This window comes from Lepisma saccharinum, chromosome 2 (genome assembly GCF_977018435.1).
Source record: "Lepisma saccharinum chromosome 2, izLepSacc3.1, whole genome shotgun sequence".
In the NCBI taxonomy this organism is placed as follows: Eukaryota; Metazoa; Arthropoda; class Insecta; order Zygentoma; family Lepismatidae; genus Lepisma; species Lepisma saccharinum.
In genome coordinates, this window is record NC_139230.1 from 38,508,915 (window position 1) to 38,532,186 (window position 23,272).

The 23,272-nt window shown below is 37.2% G+C and overlaps 1 protein-coding gene across 12 annotated transcripts in view; it reads left to right on the forward strand.

Annotated features, from left to right (window-relative positions):
* Positions 1–23,272, forward strand: part of NfI (Nuclear factor I) — a 436,655-nt gene that overhangs the window by 165,044 nt on the left and 248,339 nt on the right. For 7 of the 12 annotated variants that reach the window (XM_083117280.1, XM_083117288.1, XM_083117278.1 and 4 more), the window contains exon 1: positions 7,280–7,383. The exons of the other annotated variants lie outside the window; for them this stretch is intronic. In XM_083117280.1, the coding sequence (XP_082973406.1) occupies positions 7,303–7,383 (81 nt within the window). In that variant the 5' untranslated portion in view covers positions 7,280–7,302. Of the gene's footprint in view, positions 1–7,279; positions 7,384–23,272 lie in introns of those variants that run through there. 12 annotated transcript variants of the gene reach the window in all.

Here is a 23,272-nt window from a genome sequence, read left to right on the forward strand (position 1 = left end):
GCGTTGAATGAATGGAAGTACTTTCTTGTTTGAACAGATGAAATGGATGACAACAAACATACTTAGTCCTCATTCAAAACCCAGAACCTATATTTTTGGATCAGTTTCATCCAGTTAGCCTTCATCTTCGACCTCACATAGAGAGGCATAAAAGCGACGTAAAATAAGAACAATATAATTAGAAATTGCGTTGGTTTCAAGTATCCTGCATTATGATCCCTGATGTAATTAGAATTGATGTACTTTTCTTGCTATTGACAAGCAATTTTGTGTAATGGAGATGAAGCTGAAAAGAAAAGCGTTGTTATGAGACTGTCCTGTACGTCCGCCCGTGTATTTGAATAGAAACTACAAGTACTACGAAGGCAGAATTATCGAATTTTTGAGGCGACATCTCTGCGTTACACAACAATCGATGGTTGTTTGAATCATATATCTCGAACTACCATCTTAACTCCACACTGAATGAGATTTCAGAATCGATATTGAGTAGCGTTTCGATTTAGCAGGAACTCTCAGCTTGAAGGATCAAATTTGGCACATTTGATATGTCTCCAAGCGACTGTCTAAATTAGTTCCTTGAATTGTTAAGTGCACTTTGTGCACAGTAGGCTAATCGGGACTGGGCCTACAGTTTAAAGTGGGATCCGAACCACTATGAGCCTCCACCGGGTATCGAATTACGTAGATCGTCTGACTTTAATATGTCAGCTGTCAATGATTGATTGAATTGTTGTTTAAGTCCACTTTATGCACCGAGAGGCTAATTGGGACTGGGCCTACAGCTTAAAGTGGGATCTGAACCACTGTGCCATGTGCCTCCACAGCTATCAATGAATTGCCACTGTACGGTACTACTCCTGGTTTGGAGTGCATGAAACGTATTCGAAATAGATTATTTATTTATCCATGAAATAGTTTTTGTTAATGCCCAATTTATCCACGAATAACTCGGGAATTCTTCGTTACAAGGCAGTAGTGTTAGCTTTGAGGCATATCGTATTAAACATCTGGTACCGTCAGCACAGCTACTACTCCTTTGATTTTGCATTGCACCGCGCCAGTTCTGATTGCATTGTGCGAGTGTTAGGCAGATGACAATGTCTTTTCCGTGAAATCATATTTTCGTGCTGTCTTGTTTTCTATTCCGGCCAGATGCCAGGACATCAGTAATTCGATCACGTATGAGAACTTTGTAACGTTATATAGGAAACAGCTGTTTTCGAGCTGCCCCATAACTCAATACCTGAATGGAAATAAAACGAATCTAGGACTTAAATCCGTTGTGTTCACGACGAACTCTAACCTCGGGAAAATCCATCACCGAATTGCATATTAGCAATAGATAATGTGCAGGAAGTCTTAGGCTAGTACACGGTGGCGACAAAACTGAAAAACCGGGAGAAGTCCGGGAATTTCAGTGACCAGTAAAAGATCAGGAAAAAGTCGGGGAATTTTGTTTTCGGCCACAGATCTCTGAACTTTTGTCATTTCACGTTAGATTGTAGGCTAACGTTAATTGTTTTTTGTTGTTGTTGTTGGTAATAGGAAATTCAAAATATGAAATGAATGAAATTAACATTTTAGTGCTTGTTAACTACGGCACACACTTCTTTATTTCTTCATAAGCAAATGAGCCAAGTTAGTGTAAGAAAAAGCCAAATGACATCAGAACAGAATAAGGATCACATGAGACAATTCTAGTGTCATTAAGCATCTCTGCTGTCCTGGTCTTTGTCAATTTTATGTAATCACCATTTTCATCCTTATCATCGCGACTAGCGAAAAGTGGCAGAAAAGCGACGTAAAGGAACAAATATAAATAAATAAATAAATAAAATACACTACTAGTTTATTTTCAAAAAGGAAATACATAATTATGAAAACTCTCTGAACCGGGGACCATGTTTCATGTATCAGTCTCAATGTCTATAACCAAACGTAGGTGTTCAGAATGTTATCAGTAATGCTATATGTGTTGTCATTTGCCGTCAACCAACTCTCATGGTGTGTAGAGGACATCGAGATCAACTATTTTTCTTATTAAAGTTTTGGTTGTTACAGAGGTATTTCAGAGAAAGGTCGCCATGTCGTCTTTACTAAACTTACATATTATTTTAATGCAAAAAATATCAAGTTGAATAATTATAATTTGAGGAAAATGCCCAGTTACGCCACCCTGACTGACACCTTCTTAGCTATCATATCTGAGAGACAAGATGAACGTCATTGGTGTCCGTGAATCTGTGCTGCTTCATTGGATACATACAGATTTTTTTTTTTTAAAAAAAATGCTATTTCGTTACTCGTAGTGTCCAAACGATTCCTTAACAAACAAAATTTTATTTTACTTACTTTGGTGACCACTACGCGCTCTACGGTAAATCTCTCTTCCCTTCCTAATTTTTTATATTTGAAAATTCTGTGTAAGTTACATTTTTGGATTAGGGAACGAATAGGATTGTTCGAGCATGTGTGGTTTCGGAAGGCAGAAGAGGCACCAATTTTGTGTCCTGAAGGACCTGGAAAAGCTAGGGAATTCTATTATGGGTTCTCTGTAGCCACCCTGTTTTAATTCATTCATTAACGTAGACTCGGGAGCACAAATGGGAGTTTGGCTTAGTAAAATGAAATTACTACTCTCTGATTTAATGAATATTAGATATTGATCCGAGAACTAACTAACAAAATGTGTGTAAGCGTCAGCGAGACTTATCTAATCTCAAAATATGGGTTCATAGAAATCCCATTATTGATTGATTGATTTGGTGTTTTAAGTCCACTTTATACACAGTAAGGACAATCGGGACTGGATCTACAGTTTAAAGTGGGATCCGAACCACTATGTGCTTCCACCGGGTATCGAACCCGGGACCCCTTGATTACAAGGCGGCGACGCTACCATTGCGCCATCGGAAAGGCCCATAAATCCCATTATGTATTCGTAGTTACAACGCCTTTTGTTGGTCGTTGTATCACAAAATGGTCAGTTTACTAAAAATACCGTTGCATTTAATATTCGCAGTGAGAATAATTCATTTGACTTTTTATTTTTAAAAAATCCATTAACTCTTTAACTGTATTACCTATTTTGTTTAATACTTGTATTTTTGTTATTTAACGTCGCTTTGCTGCCACGGTTGGCCAATCGCAACGAGGAGATGTAATTAATGATGGAGACGCAAAGAACACCCATGCACAGGCTGGTACTCGAACCCGGGAACTTCGATGGCGAGATCGAAAATCGACCACTTAATGCTCTCCAGCACCGATCATACTCATATAAGTGTTTAACTAACGTGAACATTTAAAGGTACTGAGACACCGACATCGCAGACCCTATAATGATCGCTCTTTCTTTAAGCTTGTCAGGAACTTGAAGGAAAATCAGACTGCTGGGAGTATGCAGATGCAGAGGGATCAGGAGTTAAATTAATTTTCTGTGTTATCTCATAAACAAGACTTCCCAAGAATTTTATTGATTGGCTTGAAACAGGAGGCGCTTTGACAGTAGGCGAGAATTTCAATGTAAATAGTTCCTTTCAGAATAGCTTTGGCTTTTGGATGTTATAAATGAGGTACAAGTCTCCAGTAGCGTGTGCGTGGCGTCCTGGGTTCGTTTCGCGTTGAGGATTCATTTGAAAATATCGTTGAGTACCATTGAGAGGTACTTCTGTCCAATACTGGATATGAAAACAGCAATGAGAGTCAACGTACGTGTAAAATTCTAGTATTAAAATTAGTTTAAATTTAAAAAAGGCAATATTTCAGATAGCTTTATAAAACTGTCATAAGTTAACATGAATTTGGAGTAAACGATACGCAAATCGTGAGAAGTGGAGGAATGTGTACATTCGTGGAAATAAGTACTTCCCCTATAGGACTACTGGTATTAAGGCTCTATGACTGTACATTCTTATGTAGAAGTAATGAAACGGTTGAGCTAATGTTTTCATCAACAGTGTTCTTCAGTACTCTTACCCTTTGACTTTTAGTTGTACGCCAATAAAGGTTCCGAATATTCCCACAGAACTTTATTTTTATATATATATTTAACTACCGGCTTTGGAAAATCTAACGCAATTTTGCAGTTTCATTATTTTGGTATTTATGTATCATTTCGTATTAATAGCAGAGCATAGTAAGTACAAAACCTCTGGTTCGGTTTCTTGGGCGTTTGCCAGTCCGTTTAAAAATATCTCAGGGGCCAATCAGAGACCGGACTTGATTTCTAACATAACCTCAAGAATTGTGTGAAGCAGGCTGTGCGTCGACTCAGTCTAGAAATTAAATGTGAATACACGAATAGGTACACACATAAGGAATTCCCTTTAAATACCCTTAAGCATTTACCTCAAGTGACCTTTAGGCATGCCAAAGAATTTCGAGTTCAAAATGTCAGTGTGCGCATAAATTTCTCAGTCCTGGTTTCGATTCTCGGTGGAGACACACTGCACTGGTTTGAATTCAACTTTAAGCTGTAAGTCCTGTCCTGATTAACCTATCTGGGCATCTAAACTGTATTCTTCTTCGCTGAGTTTCTATTGAAAAGCGAACTTACATCTTCTTTTTGTGTTAGTAACCAATATTTTTAATGCGACTCAGTATATATGGGAAATATGGAGCGTATTTACTGTCATAATTTTTTAGTGGAAAGAAGTCTTCTCTTCACAATACAAATTTTCACAAAACTAATTTTGATGGCACCTATGCAAGAACCTGCTGAAAGTGTCCAAAGGTGTTCAAAAAGTGTTCATGTATTACACCAACCAAAGTATTCATCTTGTAGCGTCGTCAAGTGTATACTATTTTTGTATATTTAGAACATTTTTTTGTCATATTTTGGATTCGGGCCTCCCCAAAGGGGTCCACTTCTGATCTTGTAATCAAGGGGTCCCAAGTTCGATCCTCGATGGAGGCACATTGCACACTGTTTGGAATCCCACTTTAAACTGTAGTTCGAGTTCCGATTAACCCACACTATAAGTGATGTAACAGTCTAATTGGTGTAACAGAACACCGAATCGAGTATTAAAGTCCTCCATACTTTGTGTGGTCTGACAGCAAATGGTGTAAAAAGATACCAAAGTTTGTGCTAAACAACGCCAATTCTTTGATTTGATTTGATTTTAGTTTAGTTTATTTTACTTCGCGTTTTGTGCCTCTTGGCTAATTTGCGAAGATGGGGATGAGTGATGAAATGATGAAATTGATGAATGGACATTCACAAACAACCAAGCCCGACCGGGATTCGAACCCGGGACCCTTGGCGTCGCAGCGCGATGTGCTAACCACTCGGCCCCAACGCCAATTCTGCATTAACACCAAAAGTATTGTTCTGTTGCCCCAACTTTTCGTGCAAACTCACTTGCATATTTGTGAAGAGTGTATCTGACCAAAAAGTAAGGTTAAAAGAAAGTTTGATGAATATTTTTGCAATAGTTCGCAACACAACCAAGAATATGGGGGAAAGAGCGCAAATTTGTATATTTCTTCATCCTTGATTTCTGTTTATAAAAATACTGTGTGAATCCTATCTCTCCAAGGGCATTTCCCTTATATTCAGTAGTTGATATGGAATTTCGCCTCTTCCCTACATCAACCTTTCTCTGTCGCTCTTCTTATTGCCTGATGTAATTTCCGTGCCTCATGTTGGTAGATCGATTGATTTTTGTGCGTTTGTGTGTGTATTATTTAAACCTAGATCACAGGAAATAAGGACATACTCTTACCGAAAACTATAGAAAACAGAAACCAGCTTGAAAAAACGTCAATGCCAAGAAATAAATAACAGGTCGCGGGAACGGGCTACGTATTTGCAAAACTGAACGAAACCCTTGAAATATAAGTATTTTGTAAAAATATCCAGCAAACAGTAAACACAGAGGCTGTAAAAGGTGCTAGAACTTGTGATAGAACTCATAAAGTTTATGATGAAAGAATAAATGTTAATGAATTGGTCCTGTTTCCAATCAAAATTTGTTAGTTCTTGCAACACCTCCTCCACTTTGAGGTATGTATGAGGCGAGTATTTGCTAATTATTATTTCCACTCAAGGTTACTTGTTGCCTGGAGTTGCTGTGGACCTCTGTTCATGTACAATGCTTGAATTGCCATACGATTTGACACATACTCAATTCCACACCGATAAAAGAGCAGACGCGAAAAATCAGGCGAAACCAGGACTGGCTCGGTAGCCAGTTAGTAGGGCAATGGCACGGGATGCCAAAGGTACGGGTTTGAGTCCTTGTCGAGCCTGTATTTTTTCGCTCAAATATGTTGGGATTGTTTTTATATTCGCTCAGATGGAAGAGGTGCGCATAAGACTTGGAAATCGATAACGGGAAGGAATGATGGCCAACTGGATATTTTTTACGAGCGACGAAAATTTGTAAATGGTATGTTTTAAGATCTTCGTAGTGCTAATTTGATGAGTTAAGTTAATATATGATAAGACAAGTTTATTATAAGTTTCTCTGTTGGTGTTTTTTTATAATATTACCTGATTATCAAGGGGTCACCATAAGTTTCTCTGTTGGTGTTTTTTTATAATATTACCTGATTATCAAGGGGCCACCAGCTCGAAACCCGGTGGAGGCACAGTTCAGTGGTACAAAATTTATTGTACACTGCAGATCCAATCCCGATTAACCTAACTATGCTTAAAGTCGACTCAAGAAAATATTTCGACGGACAGAGTTAACCCAAATGACGTATGCGCATGCTGTAAACATTAGCGTAAGTCGAAAAAATTGTAAGTAATAAACACGTGGTTTTCCGCTAAATTAAAGTTTCTCAGAAAGTGTAAGGAAAGATCGAGCGTGTGGTTTTACGTGGACGGGCATAGCACAATACATGCGCACATGAACGTACTTACGAGCCTTGAGGGCTGCGTTGATGTTTAGACATATCTCCCCAGTTTCCGAGACAATTTTGTTTTCAGGATTTAAGACTCGACGAGCAACGAGAGCGGCCGAGATGAGCCGAACGGAGTCGAGACGGTACTACGGCGGTGCGTGCATGTGTGTGTGTGTGTGGTGTACCGAGGCTCGGCGTGGACTTGCGTTCCCGTGCGTGCGTGCGGACGTAAAAGAGCTGGCCGTGTGCTTCCCCGTGGGCCGGTCGCTCGGATGGAGCAGCCCCGCAGTCATGGTAAGAGCAGCCCGCCACGTGTTGGTAGCAGTGACCGTGTTTTGTGCCCCGCCCAGCCCCGCTGTCCCCACCCCTCTGCTCTGTGGCGCGCGTAGCGACGGTCAGCTGATGGCAGTGTGGTGGCTGGCAGCTACGGAGCAGGTGGTGATCATGTTTATTCCCGATACCCTACGGAGCTGTATGGTGGAACCCGACGTGTCGACTTATCTACAGGCGCCTTCATCAGGCCAGGTGGACATTTTTTAAGCCTTTTTATCTTTAGCGACTTAACTCATTTTTCCCCGTAAAGTTTCCGTATCGACTCTTTCTACATGTGCGCGAAAAGGAAAAACGACATACGCGCGAATCTCTGTTTACGTCGAGACCAGGTGCGAACCGAACCGTCTCTAATTTTTTTAAATCGCAGCTCTACACGCGCGTAACTTCCGCTTCCCAAATAAGCGCAATTCCAGATTCCATTCTCGAAATTTCCCCCGCTTGTGTTGCGATTTAATTCTTCGATGCGTGTGCCATGTTATCATGCCACGAGGTGAGAGTGTTGTGTTGTGTTAAGTGCGGGATGGATCACGTGATCGGGAGGCGTGGCTTCTTTTGATTGGCATGTTGGCGGGACGTTCTGGATATCGCGGGAATTGTTGAGATGCCAAGTTTCTTTGCGGCGGAATCCTTGTTCCAAAAACTAAGGGACGCCTTCTTAAAAAGCCCCCGTCGCTCCAACGGCAAGGTCCGGCGTTGGAACGGACATGCCGCACTCAATTTGTTTTGTGATCAAATTTCGAACCTCTGTTATTAAATCAAGCCTTTATGTAAGTGTTCAATGTGTGTACGCAATACGAACCCCAGATAACAGAACTGTCTGTACAGTACACGGTTGTAGTGAACGTTCGTAATGTCAAGAATCAGTTTTCGCCTGTTGTCTTCGAACGTGAATGCATGTCAAAATTGGGAAGATTCTCGTGCCGTTTATTCCCACATTTGCGGGAAGACAGTGCGTGTGATCGTAGTTCTTAAGTGCCGGCGTTTCTTCTCTCTCGTGTTCAGATGCGTTCTTCTATCCTTGGTGACGTATATATACTTTGAAGCACGTCACGGAGTGGTGGAGGAATTCTCAGAGACCCGATATTTATAGTATGGACGGGTCACCCAGCTTCCATTTGTAGTAGTTCTCCCGGCGTTCCTCATGGTTATGCCTACTCTATCTCTCTCCTTTGCCTTCTAACATTTCTGCGTGTGCTCTCAATATCTTCTAACAGTCGAATAATGTCTGCATGCAATTAAACCAAGAAATAATTTCTGGTATCCTCTTCACTTGCCGCCTATCGAAACGAGAGAATGAAATTGTCGCGGTGAAGCTTCTTTCGAACTTGTAACTTGATGCTTTCTCGACACTATTTCGGTTATATTTCTCCATTAGACTGTAAATATCAACCCCACGTGTCTTACGGCAGTTTCCCGTTATTTATTTTGTTTCCTTTTTGATTTCCAACTCCCGTCTACTAGAATAAAAACGTTCCTGAAAGTGAGTAAAAAACGCTGTCAAGGTGCATACAAATAAAAGTTATTAACATAAAATTTTGTGTCGGTTGAGTTATACATATGCAAAATTGAGATTTAAGTAGATAACCGTAAGTTATTTTATTTCTATTAGTAACGAAGGCTGTGGATCTGTACTTGACTTGTACTCGAGTTTAGTTTTTATAAATTCATGAACTTCGAGTATGTATATTTTCTTTTGTATTTCAATGTCAGGTTCCGATTTTAGTTCGTTTACATTCGTTACTGAAAGTCGGTGCTTGCGAAATTGCTCTGTAGAGTGCTATTTAACTGGTTAGTTACACTATATTTTTGTTTTATCGTGTCGTGTGCATGGTGTATTTTTTCGTTTTAATTAGATGCAATTTTATCTTAATATAAATTTGTGATGTGTACATGTAGCGAGTGTCGCATTTCTTCGTATGAAGCAGACGGATGTTCGAATTTGATTTTGCGACAAGTTCTAATTATAACTGACTGAACATTAAAACTCGTGATTAGAACATTTTTGCTTCATAGGTTTCGGGTTACCACTCGACCACGGAGGTCTGCGTAATTGGATACAAGCAAATGTTCATGTGTTTATTTGTGTCTGATAGAGCAGTTCACTATATTACCTGATTTTGTTGGCAGAAACTACTGAGTTACCCTTTCCGATATATAATGATTGTTTCAGGAATCGTATTTGTTATTATTTGGAGTTCTAATTTACAGGACAGGCAAAATATTGGAATAGTCTAGTCCTTCACGTCCATTTTTTTTTTTAAATTATATTCCATGTGCAAAATAATCCTGCTTTGCAGCTGGAGTTTCCAGCACTATTCAGCCTAAGTAAAATGTTTGCATTTCTAATTGATGTTTTAATTATTTGTAAGGATACAAGGTTATCGGAGAGTTTTCATTAACTGCGCGGGATTGTGCGCATATAAATATAGGCCTTTCCGTGTCATAGAAATCTGTGCAGTATTTCTCGTGTAACTTTTGACCGTGCATAGTAATATAATATCAATGTTATACACTTATGTTCTTCGATGCTCATGAGGGAAACGCATTACATGATACACATCATTGGCAGTGTTTAAATTCCTTGTTAGTGAACTAACCAGTGCTGAGTTTGGTTTAATATTAATTTCTCGAGATAGTTTCAAAGTAGATGCGAAATTGAATGATTGCAATTATTTGATGATGCCGGAAGTATATATACCAGTTGCAATTTATTTCTTGTTTGATGATATCCAAACAGATGAACCTCTGTTAACCCTTGAGCCGAAACTTTATCTGTATGGCGCCTAGGTTAACTCAAACTAAATATACTGACGTTATACTTATGATTACTAACATTACCAATATTGTACAACTGTCTTGTCTTAACGTTTCATGCTTTAGACTTTCTAAAATTCTATTTACTGTTGGGATTCTGTTTTAACATTCTGTTAGACAGGCAACTTTTTACTTAGGTTAGCCCGGAAAATAACTCATTGTGCAATTCAGATGTTAGCTGTTCAGGTTCCTGGTTAATTATCGACACGTATTACATTCCACTATATACTTAAATTTGAATTTAATGCGGCTTTTATTCTGCAACCCAAAATCTCTATACTTCAGTAGTCGACGATATGTTATTCAAGTAGCATAAAGCACAAACGAGAAAGGATTCTTGAGACTACAATGATTGTCTTATTATTCAGAAGAATATTAATTATGGATACATTTAGTGAATACACATGTATAAACATACAACGGGAATAAGTTAGTTTGTTAATGAAATGAAATTACGTTTTAAGTGTAATCCTACTTTATATAATAAATCGTAACTGTTATTGTGCGCAAAATTATGTGTGACGATTGCCGGGTTTACGGAAGTGGGGTTTCAAATACAGAAATGCACGCATAATTTGGGGAAATGTATTATGTAGCAATTGATAAAGATTGTATGGGTAAAATTATTAACATTTGTAACCGTAATTTACAGAAAATCTATCTTTATGGAACGAGATTTTTCCTAATAATACAGTTCCTTAATAAAAACTTTTGCCATATTTCGATTCAGTAAGTATGTGTGTGAATGACCGTCATCTCGTGTTTGTTCTTTCACTTCCACTCCTAATATCCATTATTACGCAGAACTGACGTCGGGTATATTTCGCGTTCATTGAAAAGTTTCTGGAAGGCTTAATTTAGGTGCAGGTATTATACCAATCATGCTAATTACCGGAAATGCTTTCTGGTGCTTTTTTGCAGTTAGTTCATATTATTATTTCGTTACTGTTCGTTATATTTTAAATCAGACTCCTGTAATGTAAGATAGCCTTTTAAACTCTAGTCACGCATTAACATTCCAGGATTTCACAATTGGCTTTTTCGTAGATTCTCGTCATAAACACTCACCTAGTATAAAATTGCTCAGTGTATGCGGTAATAACCTACTCTAAAGGAAACAAATTCTGGCTTCTCTTCAAAATTTTAGTATTAGGCTTGGGTATATAATGTTTTTTCTTGCACTTGTTGTGAACATGCAACTCCGGAAATTCTTTCTCAAACTTTCACCAAGTGAGAGTTGCTGACGATATTGCAACGAATCTTGTTGGCATCATTGCTCTCTGCTAGATTCGAGAGTAGAAATTACCATGGATGTTCATCAACGTTTAGTTATGTACAGAACGAAATGTTTGTTCGGGGCACCCCCCCCCCCCCGAAAGGGAGCTGGTAACGAAACCGAGAACGAGGAAGCCTCTGTAAAATGGGGACAATACCGAGACATAGTGTCCGAGACTCTTGGTCTCGTTTTAAACTTTGGTATGATGTTTGAAAAAATTACTTATTCTAGTATGCCACTTCTTCAGACATACCAAGCGGATATCTACCTCAATATTTATAACTAAATTACATATTTTGTTTATGATAATCATAGAATGAGTCCGTTATTGATTTCGAACTTGTGCTGCATGGTTGCATATATTCAGGATAAAATTAGGTGTTTCGAGTGTTCGTAGCGCCGAAACGAGCGTCAAATATTAAAACTTTATCAAGAAAAGTTGTTTGGCTGGATAACCTCTGTACGGTGTGTAAATTTGTGTGGTGACACGCTGTATAAGTTGTTTATACTGTATAGTTTGAGACTCCGGACGAGTCCGTGACTTGCCTTTCGAGACCGAGACGTGATCGACAATTAGACAGGCCTTTACAACTCGAGACGAGACCAAGACTCCGCCAAGTTTCTTCTCGTCTTGTGCCGTCTCGTATCGATATCATCTCTAAACCAAACATGGTTTAAAATAGCTACAAAACATGATTCTGTCTCCCTTTGTTCATACTTACCAAATATAGTAAAACCTACATTTTTTTTTGGCTAAAAGCTTCCTCAACTAAATGTTGTTGTGTTTAATCCCTACCAATAAGTTTCTCTTCTGTGTATAATGTAACTAAGGAAACCATGAAAGCACAGACTAAAGCAAAACTATCACTAATGCAGGAAGTAGGGTAATGATAATAGTTTTCAATGAAATGACTGTAGTGGTTCTAGATATATAACGATGGATGTCACACCTCTATTATTTTTGTAAGGAAATGCACTTCTCATATCTTTTCTATTGTGCAATTATTTCGTTAAGAGGCCGTCCTCCATCTCCATAGTTATTATTATTATTTTGTTTTTTTGACGGACGTATGGAGTAGAGTTGAGTTGGATTGCTCCAAATGTTGATACACATCTAACACGAAAACTTTACATTTCCTGATTAAAAATTCTAAATAATTATAACGAAAACGGACAGCAATTTGTGAAAATTTTCAGTAAACCCATTGTTTATCTCATTTCTATCTGCACTTATTTTACCAGCATGATAAGGAGATTTCTAATATTAAGATAAATCTGTAGATTGTATGCGTGGTTTTATTGAACTATTACCAACTGGCAAGAAATTGGCGAAAAATGGTAATTACGTGCTGTGCATATGATTGTCATCAAGGAAAGAAAACGTGTCTTTTTCAAACACACGGTTGCAATGTTGGTCGATGATTTGGCCACAAGAGTAATACATAAATACGTAGTACGTAAAGTACTATTTACGAATAGTACATAAGGAGAGAACAGTGAGTTATCATCCGGGATAAGAGTATTCTACACTCCGAAACCAGAGGACATCTTTGTTCGAGAGATCATTCTAGTCCTTGATACATGCAGTAAAATATTATCAATTATATTACCATCGTTACACAGGATTTACATGATCCAATTTTAAAGTTATTGAATCATCATTTTAGTATTTATAGATGTAATAAATTAAAAAATAAATTATTGGAAAATATATTTGGATTTTTGCAACATAAATGAGAATGAAGGTTAATTTAAAATGTGTTAAGGTCCGGCTTCATAATTACCCTGATTGAATAAACTATATTCCTCTGTTATTAATTGCGACAACGGTGAAAATGCAGCCGCGACCAATTGCAAAAATTTACATTTGTGCTTGGCTAATTATGTTCTGTTGTTTTTCTTCTTCCTAGATGAATTGCGCTGTCTATAATGGATGATGAAATAGAGAAAACACGAATTAACATCCATAATTTACTCTGAGTCTCGTTCCAAGCTAATGGACATAGTGGATTGTCACGCCGAATATTAGATCAGGGAGTGGCATTCTTTAATTTCAATTTAAAGTCCCAAATATTCGATAAACATGTGCTAGGTCCTGGTGTTGTTCTTGTAATTGACAGTGAAAATAAGTAGTGGAGTAAAAGAAACCGGAAGCAAGAAAACTAGTTTTCGACCTTTGAAGGGTTTGATACTTACCTTTAAGAGTTCTCCTATTAACTATTTATTTCATAATAGTGAACTATATGTTTCACCGAACAACAACAAATGTTGCACTGCAGGAAATCATCTTATACTCCCAACTGCCTTAATTTTTTTTAAAAGTAAAAATTTGCTATTTTGTAATGTTAATTTTAGTTCACACTATCTGGCTTGCAAATTTTCCAGTTGAAGTTTACCCCTACTTTCATTTGTGTGATTTTGAATCGTTTTATTTCGAACACTTGTATGCTGTCATGTTAGTGACAGGTGATTACTTCTGCTTTTTGTCAGACGCCAGGTTCGGATTGATAAATGTTTATTTGTTTGGAACTCGATGAACCATTCCAGGGAAGGTGTACAGGAATGACAAGCATGATCTATGGTAAGATGCTACCACGAAAACTGTATGTTATGACAGCAAAATCGTTTCCAATATGTTAAATGTGAATATGGAGAGTCATTGTACACAGATTAACGATGTCCCTTTTTGATTTGTGACAGTGTTTCAAAATTTGTAAGCAGGTTTTTAGTTTTCTTTCTTGGTCTGCTCTAAAAATGCATGGTAGGTTATGGTTGTTGCATATACATGCATGTGCCAAATTCAAGTCAGTGTCATTTGATCGATTTAAGGGGGCAAGTAGCTTTGATAATTAATGATGACGATACTTGTCATGCCTGTATCTGTCGGCCTTTTAAATATCTGCTTTTCAATGTCAGCCTATATCTGTCAGCTAATCGAATATTTACTCTATTTTAAATCTTTAAACATTGAAATCACTTTCGTAGTTTTCTAGTCTGATTGGATTGAGAGATGATTTTGAATAAATTAATTAATATATTCGTATCATTATAATTTATAGCTTGTCAGAGCACGATAGATGAAACATTGAATGTGAGCCATTCAATATTTACACGTTCTATATTGTCATGCCTTTTTATATGTGAAGTTGTAAGTAATTAATATATGAGAGCACTATGCAAATGAACAAGAGCCTTTAACTGCAATTTTCGGTTCTAAATACGAAAAATAAATTTCACATTGTAATATGATCTTTATTGCGGCTTGATTGTAGAAATGCACGAAAAAGGCAAAAATTAAAGTAATTATTTCGCATCGTTTGAAATGATTAGACATAATGTACCGGTAGCCTAATCGTGAAAATTCAAAGAACCTCAGATGAGTGTAAAGAAGGATTCTACATTAACGGTTTGTTGTTACGGTATTATTTTGCCACTATTTTTTGTCATATTTTGGAGATGATGATTCTGTTGATTTGGTATGCTCCGAACACCTTTTGCTCTCTCTCCTTTTTTGTACAACTGTTTGGTGTTGGGGAGTTAGAGATCAGATAAATCGCCAGGCGCCAAACGGTATAAAGTTATTTTGCAGGTGAAAGTCGGCGGATCCATGGAAAAAAGTTTTAGACAGGGTTCACTGATCAAAGCGTTCTCTATATAACTACTTTATTGATGAAATTAGCGTTTTTTGTTCTATCAAATGCGTATGGGTCATAACTTCAGCTGAGAGTAGGAGGTCAAAGTAAACCGGCTTTGAATGTAATTATTGATACGAACGCGTGGAACTCCCTGCAGAGCGGAGCCATCGTTCAAGTTTGTCGCTTAGCTTTGTAAACGGTAAGTCCGTTGATGAAAGCGGAAGAAAAATCTTGATTCGATTATGGGTTATTTTCTGCCTGCTCAAAGTTGCGGTCGGTGAGCTGGTCCGCTTGTTCAAATAGAAATGTGAAGATTGGACCCACACTACAATGTAACCATTTTTGTGTGTGTGGACAAGGCTCACCGATTTGTGTTCTGAGATTGCCTGAAATATTATATGAAGTTGTTTTTGTAACGAAACTCGATTGTACCGCAATATACGTAAACTAACAAGATCGAACAGTTTCCAAGCATGTAACTTTTCAAGGGATGACCGTGCTTGCTTAACTTTTCTTCGTCATCAAATTTTGTAAGTTCTTTAAGTAGTTCGTTGCGTGTCCAAGAATTCATTTTGGAATATATACACAGTGGACTCCTTAGTTCGAACTCCAAGGGGACACGAAAATGTTCGAATTAACAAAAGCATCACGTCATTAAAGATGGTTTCAAGGGGAATAACCTTTTTTTTCGATTACTAGCAATTCGAATTATCCAATTATACACGTACACACATCACGTGAATCAACGTGTGTACTCGTCCTAGTTCATTATAAATTATTTTAATAGCGATATTTTCTTAAGAGTTGGATGGATGTACATTTCTGTTGAGATAAAAATTTCACTCGATATAGTCAATAACTTAACGAGTTAGGCATTTTATGTGAACAAACACAGGAAGTGTGTACAGTACACGAGGAAAGTTGTAATTAAAATATAAACTGTACCATGTCTACTCTCATAGAGGGAGACAAAAGAAGTCAATCCCAAAATATGTCGGAATACATAACAGAGAGTGATGAGAAATATATCTTAGGAGTTCCATTTACTGTTCCGAGCTCCAACATCTCATATTACGCCAACTACTTCTTGTTCGGATAAAGTGGGACATTTGTAGAACCAGAATGTGCCACTTTTGAACGAAAGTATACATAGTGAATGGGTTCATCCAAGTTGCAGATATCTTCTCCCAGTCCTCAGTTGTCAGTGCATGGTCTCGAATAGTTCGGTAACTGCCTGACCCCTTTCTAGAAGATCGTTGTTTCTGATACGTGCATAGTATAGCCGTACCAAGTTCGACTATTTACTATGAAACGAAGTGCAGTTTTCATGGAGAGATCTTTGCCCGTCGTAGAAAGCATTGACCATCATCTCACCAAGTAGTGGTTGAGATTTTTGTGTGGCATGTAAACGTTGGCTGAACTCCATTCTGGCCCACTTTGGCACGAACGTCGGTGCTCTTACATTCTTAGGAGTCGCCTTTGCCCAAAGAGTTGGTCTTGCTGATTCAGACACTGAATGTACTCCGTGGCTTCCTCTTCCCGCTAGTCCAATTGGCATCCATTTAGAACACTTCATTTGTTTACAAATGAGACACTTGACGTGTGTATATTTACAAAATGAAAGTAAATTCGGACGTATAACGTAAACACTCTAATTCACATATGTACGTTCGCATGCTTCTGGTAGGTTAGTTATTTCTTTACGCAAATAATTCAGGTTTTTCATAAATTATAATTGCCAATTGACTTAGCAACTAACATTAATATTCTATTTATTTTTTGTGCTCAAATTGAAAATGAAAATGTAGGTATTATATATAGAAACAATGAAGAAAGAACAATTAATTAAAGAAAGGTAGGAGAAAGAAGTAAGGAAGGCAGAAAAGAAAGAAGTAAGGAAGGCAGAAAAGAAAGAAGTAAGGAAGACAGAAAAGAAAGAAGGAATGAAAGAAGTAAGGGAGGCAGAAAAGAAAGAAATAAGGAAGGCAGAACAGGAAGAAAGAAAGAAAGTAATAATTACTTCTAATGAAGATAAAAATACAGTTTATTCAGATTAACTTTGAAAATTATTATTGTAAACTTGATGTGAATAAGTGTATTTCCTGATTTAAACTTCCAACTGTAAAACCGCCGATTATATCGACAAGCGATGTTATCCCTGGATCATATTTTCTTAAGTGCACATTCTTGACTATGTTACAGGAGGATATGTTAAAAGAAGTTATTTCTTGACGCTGGAGTTAAATCTTCCGAACGCAAGACAGGCTATTCATTATTTAGGCATAACCTAATTTGTTATTTATCCATTGTTTTGAGTTTCCAAAATGCGATAAGTAACGAACATTTTATTACGATTTATATAGACGGCGGTAGAATTTCCGATGAAAACTAGTCCATACGAATAACGTATACGCTAAGTTGCCTGAAGTAAGGATCTTTCAAAATTCGGTAATAGTGAACGTAACTGGAATAAGAATCAGGTAAAGGACACACAATTAAAAGAAAATCTTGACTGCAGTATGACGATAATGATAAGTAATTATGATTATTCTTATCGGAAAAGTCCTGCATCAACAAAGGAGTGTGGTGAAGGAATTTGATCCAAACACCGGCCATCCTGGTGGATTTTTTATGTAATTTTTCTCCACTATTTCAGGCGAATTCTGGAATGGTATTTTCAATGAGGGTATTACAACTTATACTTCCCCATGTGCTTCTCCACGTGAAGCTCCGTGTTCAGGTTGTGTTCCCAGTTTGCACTTTATTTACTGTATTTATAAATTACAATGCATAGTCCGGGGAAATAACAGAGCTGTCAAGCTCGCTGCTTGCTCATGAGCTTCTCCAAAATATCAAACCGATTGGATATCTCTGGAAGTAAACACAATTCTCCTCTCTTTATTTCTAATACGATTGCTTTGCGTCGCGTTTATACTTCTTCGGTTAATCGTGCCGATGAGGATGATTGATAGTCTGGTGAAAGAGATGATCGGACATGCCCAGCGTAACACACTGTTAGAACCTGGGACTTCTGGTTTCGTAGCGTGTTACGCTGACCACTCCGCCACGAAGGCCGGCGACATGGACCTCCCATACTTCTCTATGTGGAAATCCATGTAGAGAAGCACATGGAGAAGTCGTTACATATAATACACCCCCTTCCCCTAACAAAGCCACGTGTACATTTCCTTCCACATTTTGGCTCTTTTCTTCTCTTCGCCTAAACATCACATTTAACGTAAAAATTGACACAAGTGGCGTTCATAAAATTACCTAACCAATGAAAGAATTGCTTTTACCAGATATATTTATTTCCTAATTAATACCTAGCACAATTCATGAAGTGGTTGCTACCTAATTCAATTTTACAGTGTTAGAAATTACCAAAAAATTTACAATACTCTACCATTAAGATTTACAAAATTGTGATTCAACCGTTTTTTTTTAAAGTTTTAATGTTTGATCATGCGATAAATAGTGATTATAAATTACAGTTGCGTGCACCATGATATGTATATTTTTAAAAACTGAATCATTAAGAATACATGGTAGCTATGTCATGGATGTTACTACTTTATAAACTGTCGTGGTCGTTTTTTTACCGCTAGTAGGATGGCAGCGGGAATTGTCGGCCTTAGACCGTCATTTCTCCGGTTAACTTTTACAGTGTAGGAAAAAAAATGAAACAGAAATGCATATTATATTTGAATTTGATTTAATTTGTATTATCAGTAACAGCAGTGCACGAGCAAAAAATTCAATGCAAAAGTATAGTTGTGCTCAGAAACTCAATGAAGCTTGTTTCCACATTCAACCAACATACGAATTCCGGTTATAAATTTTTACTTGAAGGCAACAATCGACTTCTGTAAAATATGGTGGCTACATGATGATGAAGAGTATTCAGGCAAACGAACAAAGCAGAAAAGTAATTTTCCTCACTTTATTTTAAGCCACTTTACTGCCTCGAGATTTATATATATATGATAACACAGATGAAAACAGAAACATAGGGACAGTCTCTTATTAGAGATTCGAACCCACGCATACTAACTCGCGATACGCTAACCGCTACGTCACTGATTCTAGTGAATGAAAATGTAATAAGGATAATTTAAACATTCTTTCGCGACACCTTCTTCAAACTTTCAAGAGGAAAGAGGAGCATCTACTATAGTGGATCGCGGCCCACAATTAGTGGGTCTCCACACGAGCAATTATCAATAGAGTGATATTTCACAGCGTCCAGGAAAAGGCTGGTAAAGGGTGGAATTAAATGGGACACTGGAAGGAACCATATTGGAAGTTGGGGGATTTATTAAAAGATGCGGGGGAAAAACGGGGAAGGTCAATGCAGCTATTTGGGAGTTTTGTTTCTAAAATTATTTTTCTAGCTCGTGTCACTAGAATGTGACCTTTTAAATTCGAAACTGGGAGTGTGAAGCTTGAGTTTTATTGTTCATTCATAATTTCTATCGGCTTTGTGAGTGTCGGAATGGCTTGACTTGTATATCAGTGTGCATGCTCTCTGAATGATAAGCCTTTATTATTTTCCAAGTCTGATGCCACACAGGATTATTTAAAATATGTTAAAATTGGCATTAGTAGAAATCCGTATTAAGTTCTACACATTTTTTACAGTTAATTTAAATTCTCACCGGGAATATTTAACTTGCATTGTTCGTACTATTGTCTATAATGAGCAATATACGAAGCTACATGCTGAAGAGAAAAGTCCGTGGTATTCGGTTTATAGCCATTTAAACGATTTAGTTCATGGTGGAGAGAAAACAAAATGGCAGAGACTTTGTTTATGTACGCGTCCGCGCCTGTGCATCTTTTCCTTCTTAAAATAAACCCCAACTCCATCTGAACAATCCGTGTGCTGCCCATCTGGATTTTGTGTGGGACGAAATATATCGCACAACGTGTTTTCGCAAGCTTCACCCAATTATTCAAGCTCTCCACACTACACATCATCACTCGACTGTTTTCGTATTGACCCTAATTGTTTCCATTATACCAGAGGTTGGATCTCTGTGATATGAGTTAGTTATAAACATTGAAATTCGTGCGTAAAGCCTTGACGTTCCTTTAATGTTGAAAGCTGTTCACGCACACATCGAATAAATGAACTGAGGTGAGTATGGGAATGTGTGTGCAGAAGATACACGTATATTCTTTATGTTTGCGTAAAAGAGTATCTTGTATTTTTAAGACACATTCATATTGTTCTTAGACAGAAGTAATTCTAAACAATACTCTGTTGAACTGTTGTAACACATGACACACCTAAACAGATGAATGACCAAATTGACAATGTAATTTCTGAAATTATGCATCAAACATTGAACGGGTATCGTGAATAGCCTTACAACAAATAGTCTATACAATTTTTCACCTTTAATTTATATGATGGCCCTACACATAAAACATTTTTATTGTCGATCACATTATTTAAACTATTATATGTAATGCGAATATAGAGCGAAAGGTGGTAAACCAATGGTGAAGCGACAGCGATATGAATGACAAAATGAAAATTTCACTCTATGTATTTTCATATATTTTTATAATAGCATTATTGTCAATAAGCAACATTAATATTTAAATACACACGCCAAAAAGAGACATTCCTTCGTGTAGGTGTGTTTGTGTTTATTTGTATGCATAACACATTTCTCCTTACCCATGAATCCATTAATATACAATATTCACATCTCTCAAACCGGAAAGATTAATTCGTTTACTGTGCGTATCTATTTTCACACCAACAACTGAAATCGAAATATTGTTTATAATGGCTAATTTACTTTTACTTATTTCTGTGTCCAAGCATAAAAGTGTTTAAGTCACTTGATCAATGCTCCCCTAAGTATATAGGTGATCATAATTCCGTGGCTGTGTGTGTGTTTTCTACTTGCATGTATTCATTCGTATATTTACTGCCTTCACCGCATTCTTTTCGCGTTTGTCCCGGTGGAGGCACAAGTTGTTCGGATCCCACTTTAAACTGTAGGCCCAGTCCCGATTAGCCTTTCTGTGCCTAAAGTGGAATTAAAGCAACAAATCAACCAATCTTTTCCTGTTTGTATGGTGTGTGTGTGTGTGTACGTTAATGAGTTTTTAAGATCAGTCCACTTTTAGCGTTTTGACACAGTTACACTTTTGAGGCACATCAACTCTGCGATATTAACATTGCCATAATTTTTTATTCTGTTGCTGTCTTTATATCAATACATCATATTAGTATTGTGTTGCTGATATACTTGAGTTGTCGGGGATTCCTTTGTTAACTTCTTAAGAGTATATATGAAAAGTTGCATAATCTGATTAGTTCGTTTTCTGTGAAGTTGGTGGGTTGAATCTTGTTACAACCACAAGTGATTGCATTAATAATGGAACCGAATCAAGTCACTTTTGGGTTTACAGATGTCTGTTGAATTAAGGACTGCGTGAACACTGGAAGTGTTTTCCGACCAAAGGCTGTTGATGGCGGTGCAGACCTGTTATGCACGACTCCTTTTGTAGTCGCCGTTCTATTTTTAACAAAGACTAGGAATAGCAGAAAGAGGAGCGGATGTAATGACGTGCCACCTCAGGTGATTCTTCATCGCAGTGGGCTGCTTAGAGAAAAAATAACGTTAGTGTATTTTAGACTACGTAGAGATATTCGAAATGAGAGTTACGGTAATTGTGTACTTAGTCAACCCTTATTTGACACATCCACTCAGATTAAAGCATAGTAATACTTACTGTTATTTTCCTCGTTTAAATTTTGTTTCTGCTGATATATATTCTTAGGCATGATTTTTCGTTTGTGGAATGTGAGTCGACTGTTTTGCATTAGTTTTTCAAAGCAACAAACACTGGTAAATGAAAGTAGTAACAACTTTTTTACTTATCTGTTAGGAGAAAACTCGAATACACTATTTACGTTGCGTGCAATGCAAGTTATAAGCTGAAAATTTAACCTTGCTTGGAATGTAGTTTGGCAGTCCAACTGTTTGCAAAACTTGCATCTCTTGAAGTGAAAATGGTAATGCCGTAGAAACGTACGCCGTAATAAAAATAACATCCAGTTTAAGAATGGTTTATTTTCTTGTTCCTCAGTTTAACTCGAATTAACTGTTTCCACTTGTGGACAACTAAAGCGATGGACAACTGCCAGTATCAAGAAATGTTTGGCTTGTGTTGATGATGATGACCTAACATTTCACACAGATGCAATAAATTTAAATTTCTATACGTTAATGTTACTGTGTGTGTGAGAAAAAAATCGAAACAATTTCTAACGGTGCGGTAAATTTGATCTACAAAATTTCCACTAATATACAAATTAAAATATCATAAGCTAGTGTGCTTATGCCGATAAGCAGCTATGGTAAATACAGTACGTGGAGTTTACTTTCATATTATATTTACACGTAACAAACTTTGGGTGTATATTTCCAACCCAATTTGAATTTGCTCTTAATAGTTACATGTAGCTAGTTAGATAAATATGCTATTAAGAGTATTGATGAACGACTTTCGAAACTACATAAAACTTCTTAAAAATACTGTACTCCCTGCTTAATAGTGTTATACATATATCGTACATTTTCCGTATTTTGCGGGGGAAAAAATACCTGTAAACTATTTTCCTACGGTGATTCTTTGAGTGGGACAACCTATACATGTATGTAGATATTTGTGATTTTGCATCGATTTTTTACTTCTCTATGTAACTAATGATGAGGTTCAATCTCAAGCTAAGAATGGTCACAATTTACCTGGTATTCTAACACAGACTGAAGCTTTATTTGGCGTTATACTATTAGACTACAGGAGGCCAGTATGAAAACGAAGGTGCTTGGATTTAATGATTCAATCAATACTTTCATCATTATCGGAGAAATGATCCTGTTTCTGTTTTACTGTCATAAATAGAACGAAAATATCACATGTGACAAAATTACTGACAAGCTTGGTGGTACTTAACGTCACAGTTAATATAGATTTCAAGAAACTTCAAAATTTTGATTGATGTAGTTTGGATGTCATCTTTTCGGCATGGTCGATTAAGGAGAGACAAGTGAAAATCCTTCTCCTGTCTAAAATATAGCGATCGCTTCCCCTCGGATACATCTAAAACTAGCAATTAATAATATACGAAATCGTTAATGAACCCATACGAATACAGGGGCGCTACCTGAAAAAGGTCACCAATCCACCACTACGTTTCGGTTATATCATTTGTTTCTTCCCTTTATATCCTTATATCGTCGTCACACTTTTCATTCCTTATACTCACACAATTTTTCAACACGTGAAACGTATTCATATTATAGCAATTGGTATATCATAAACGATT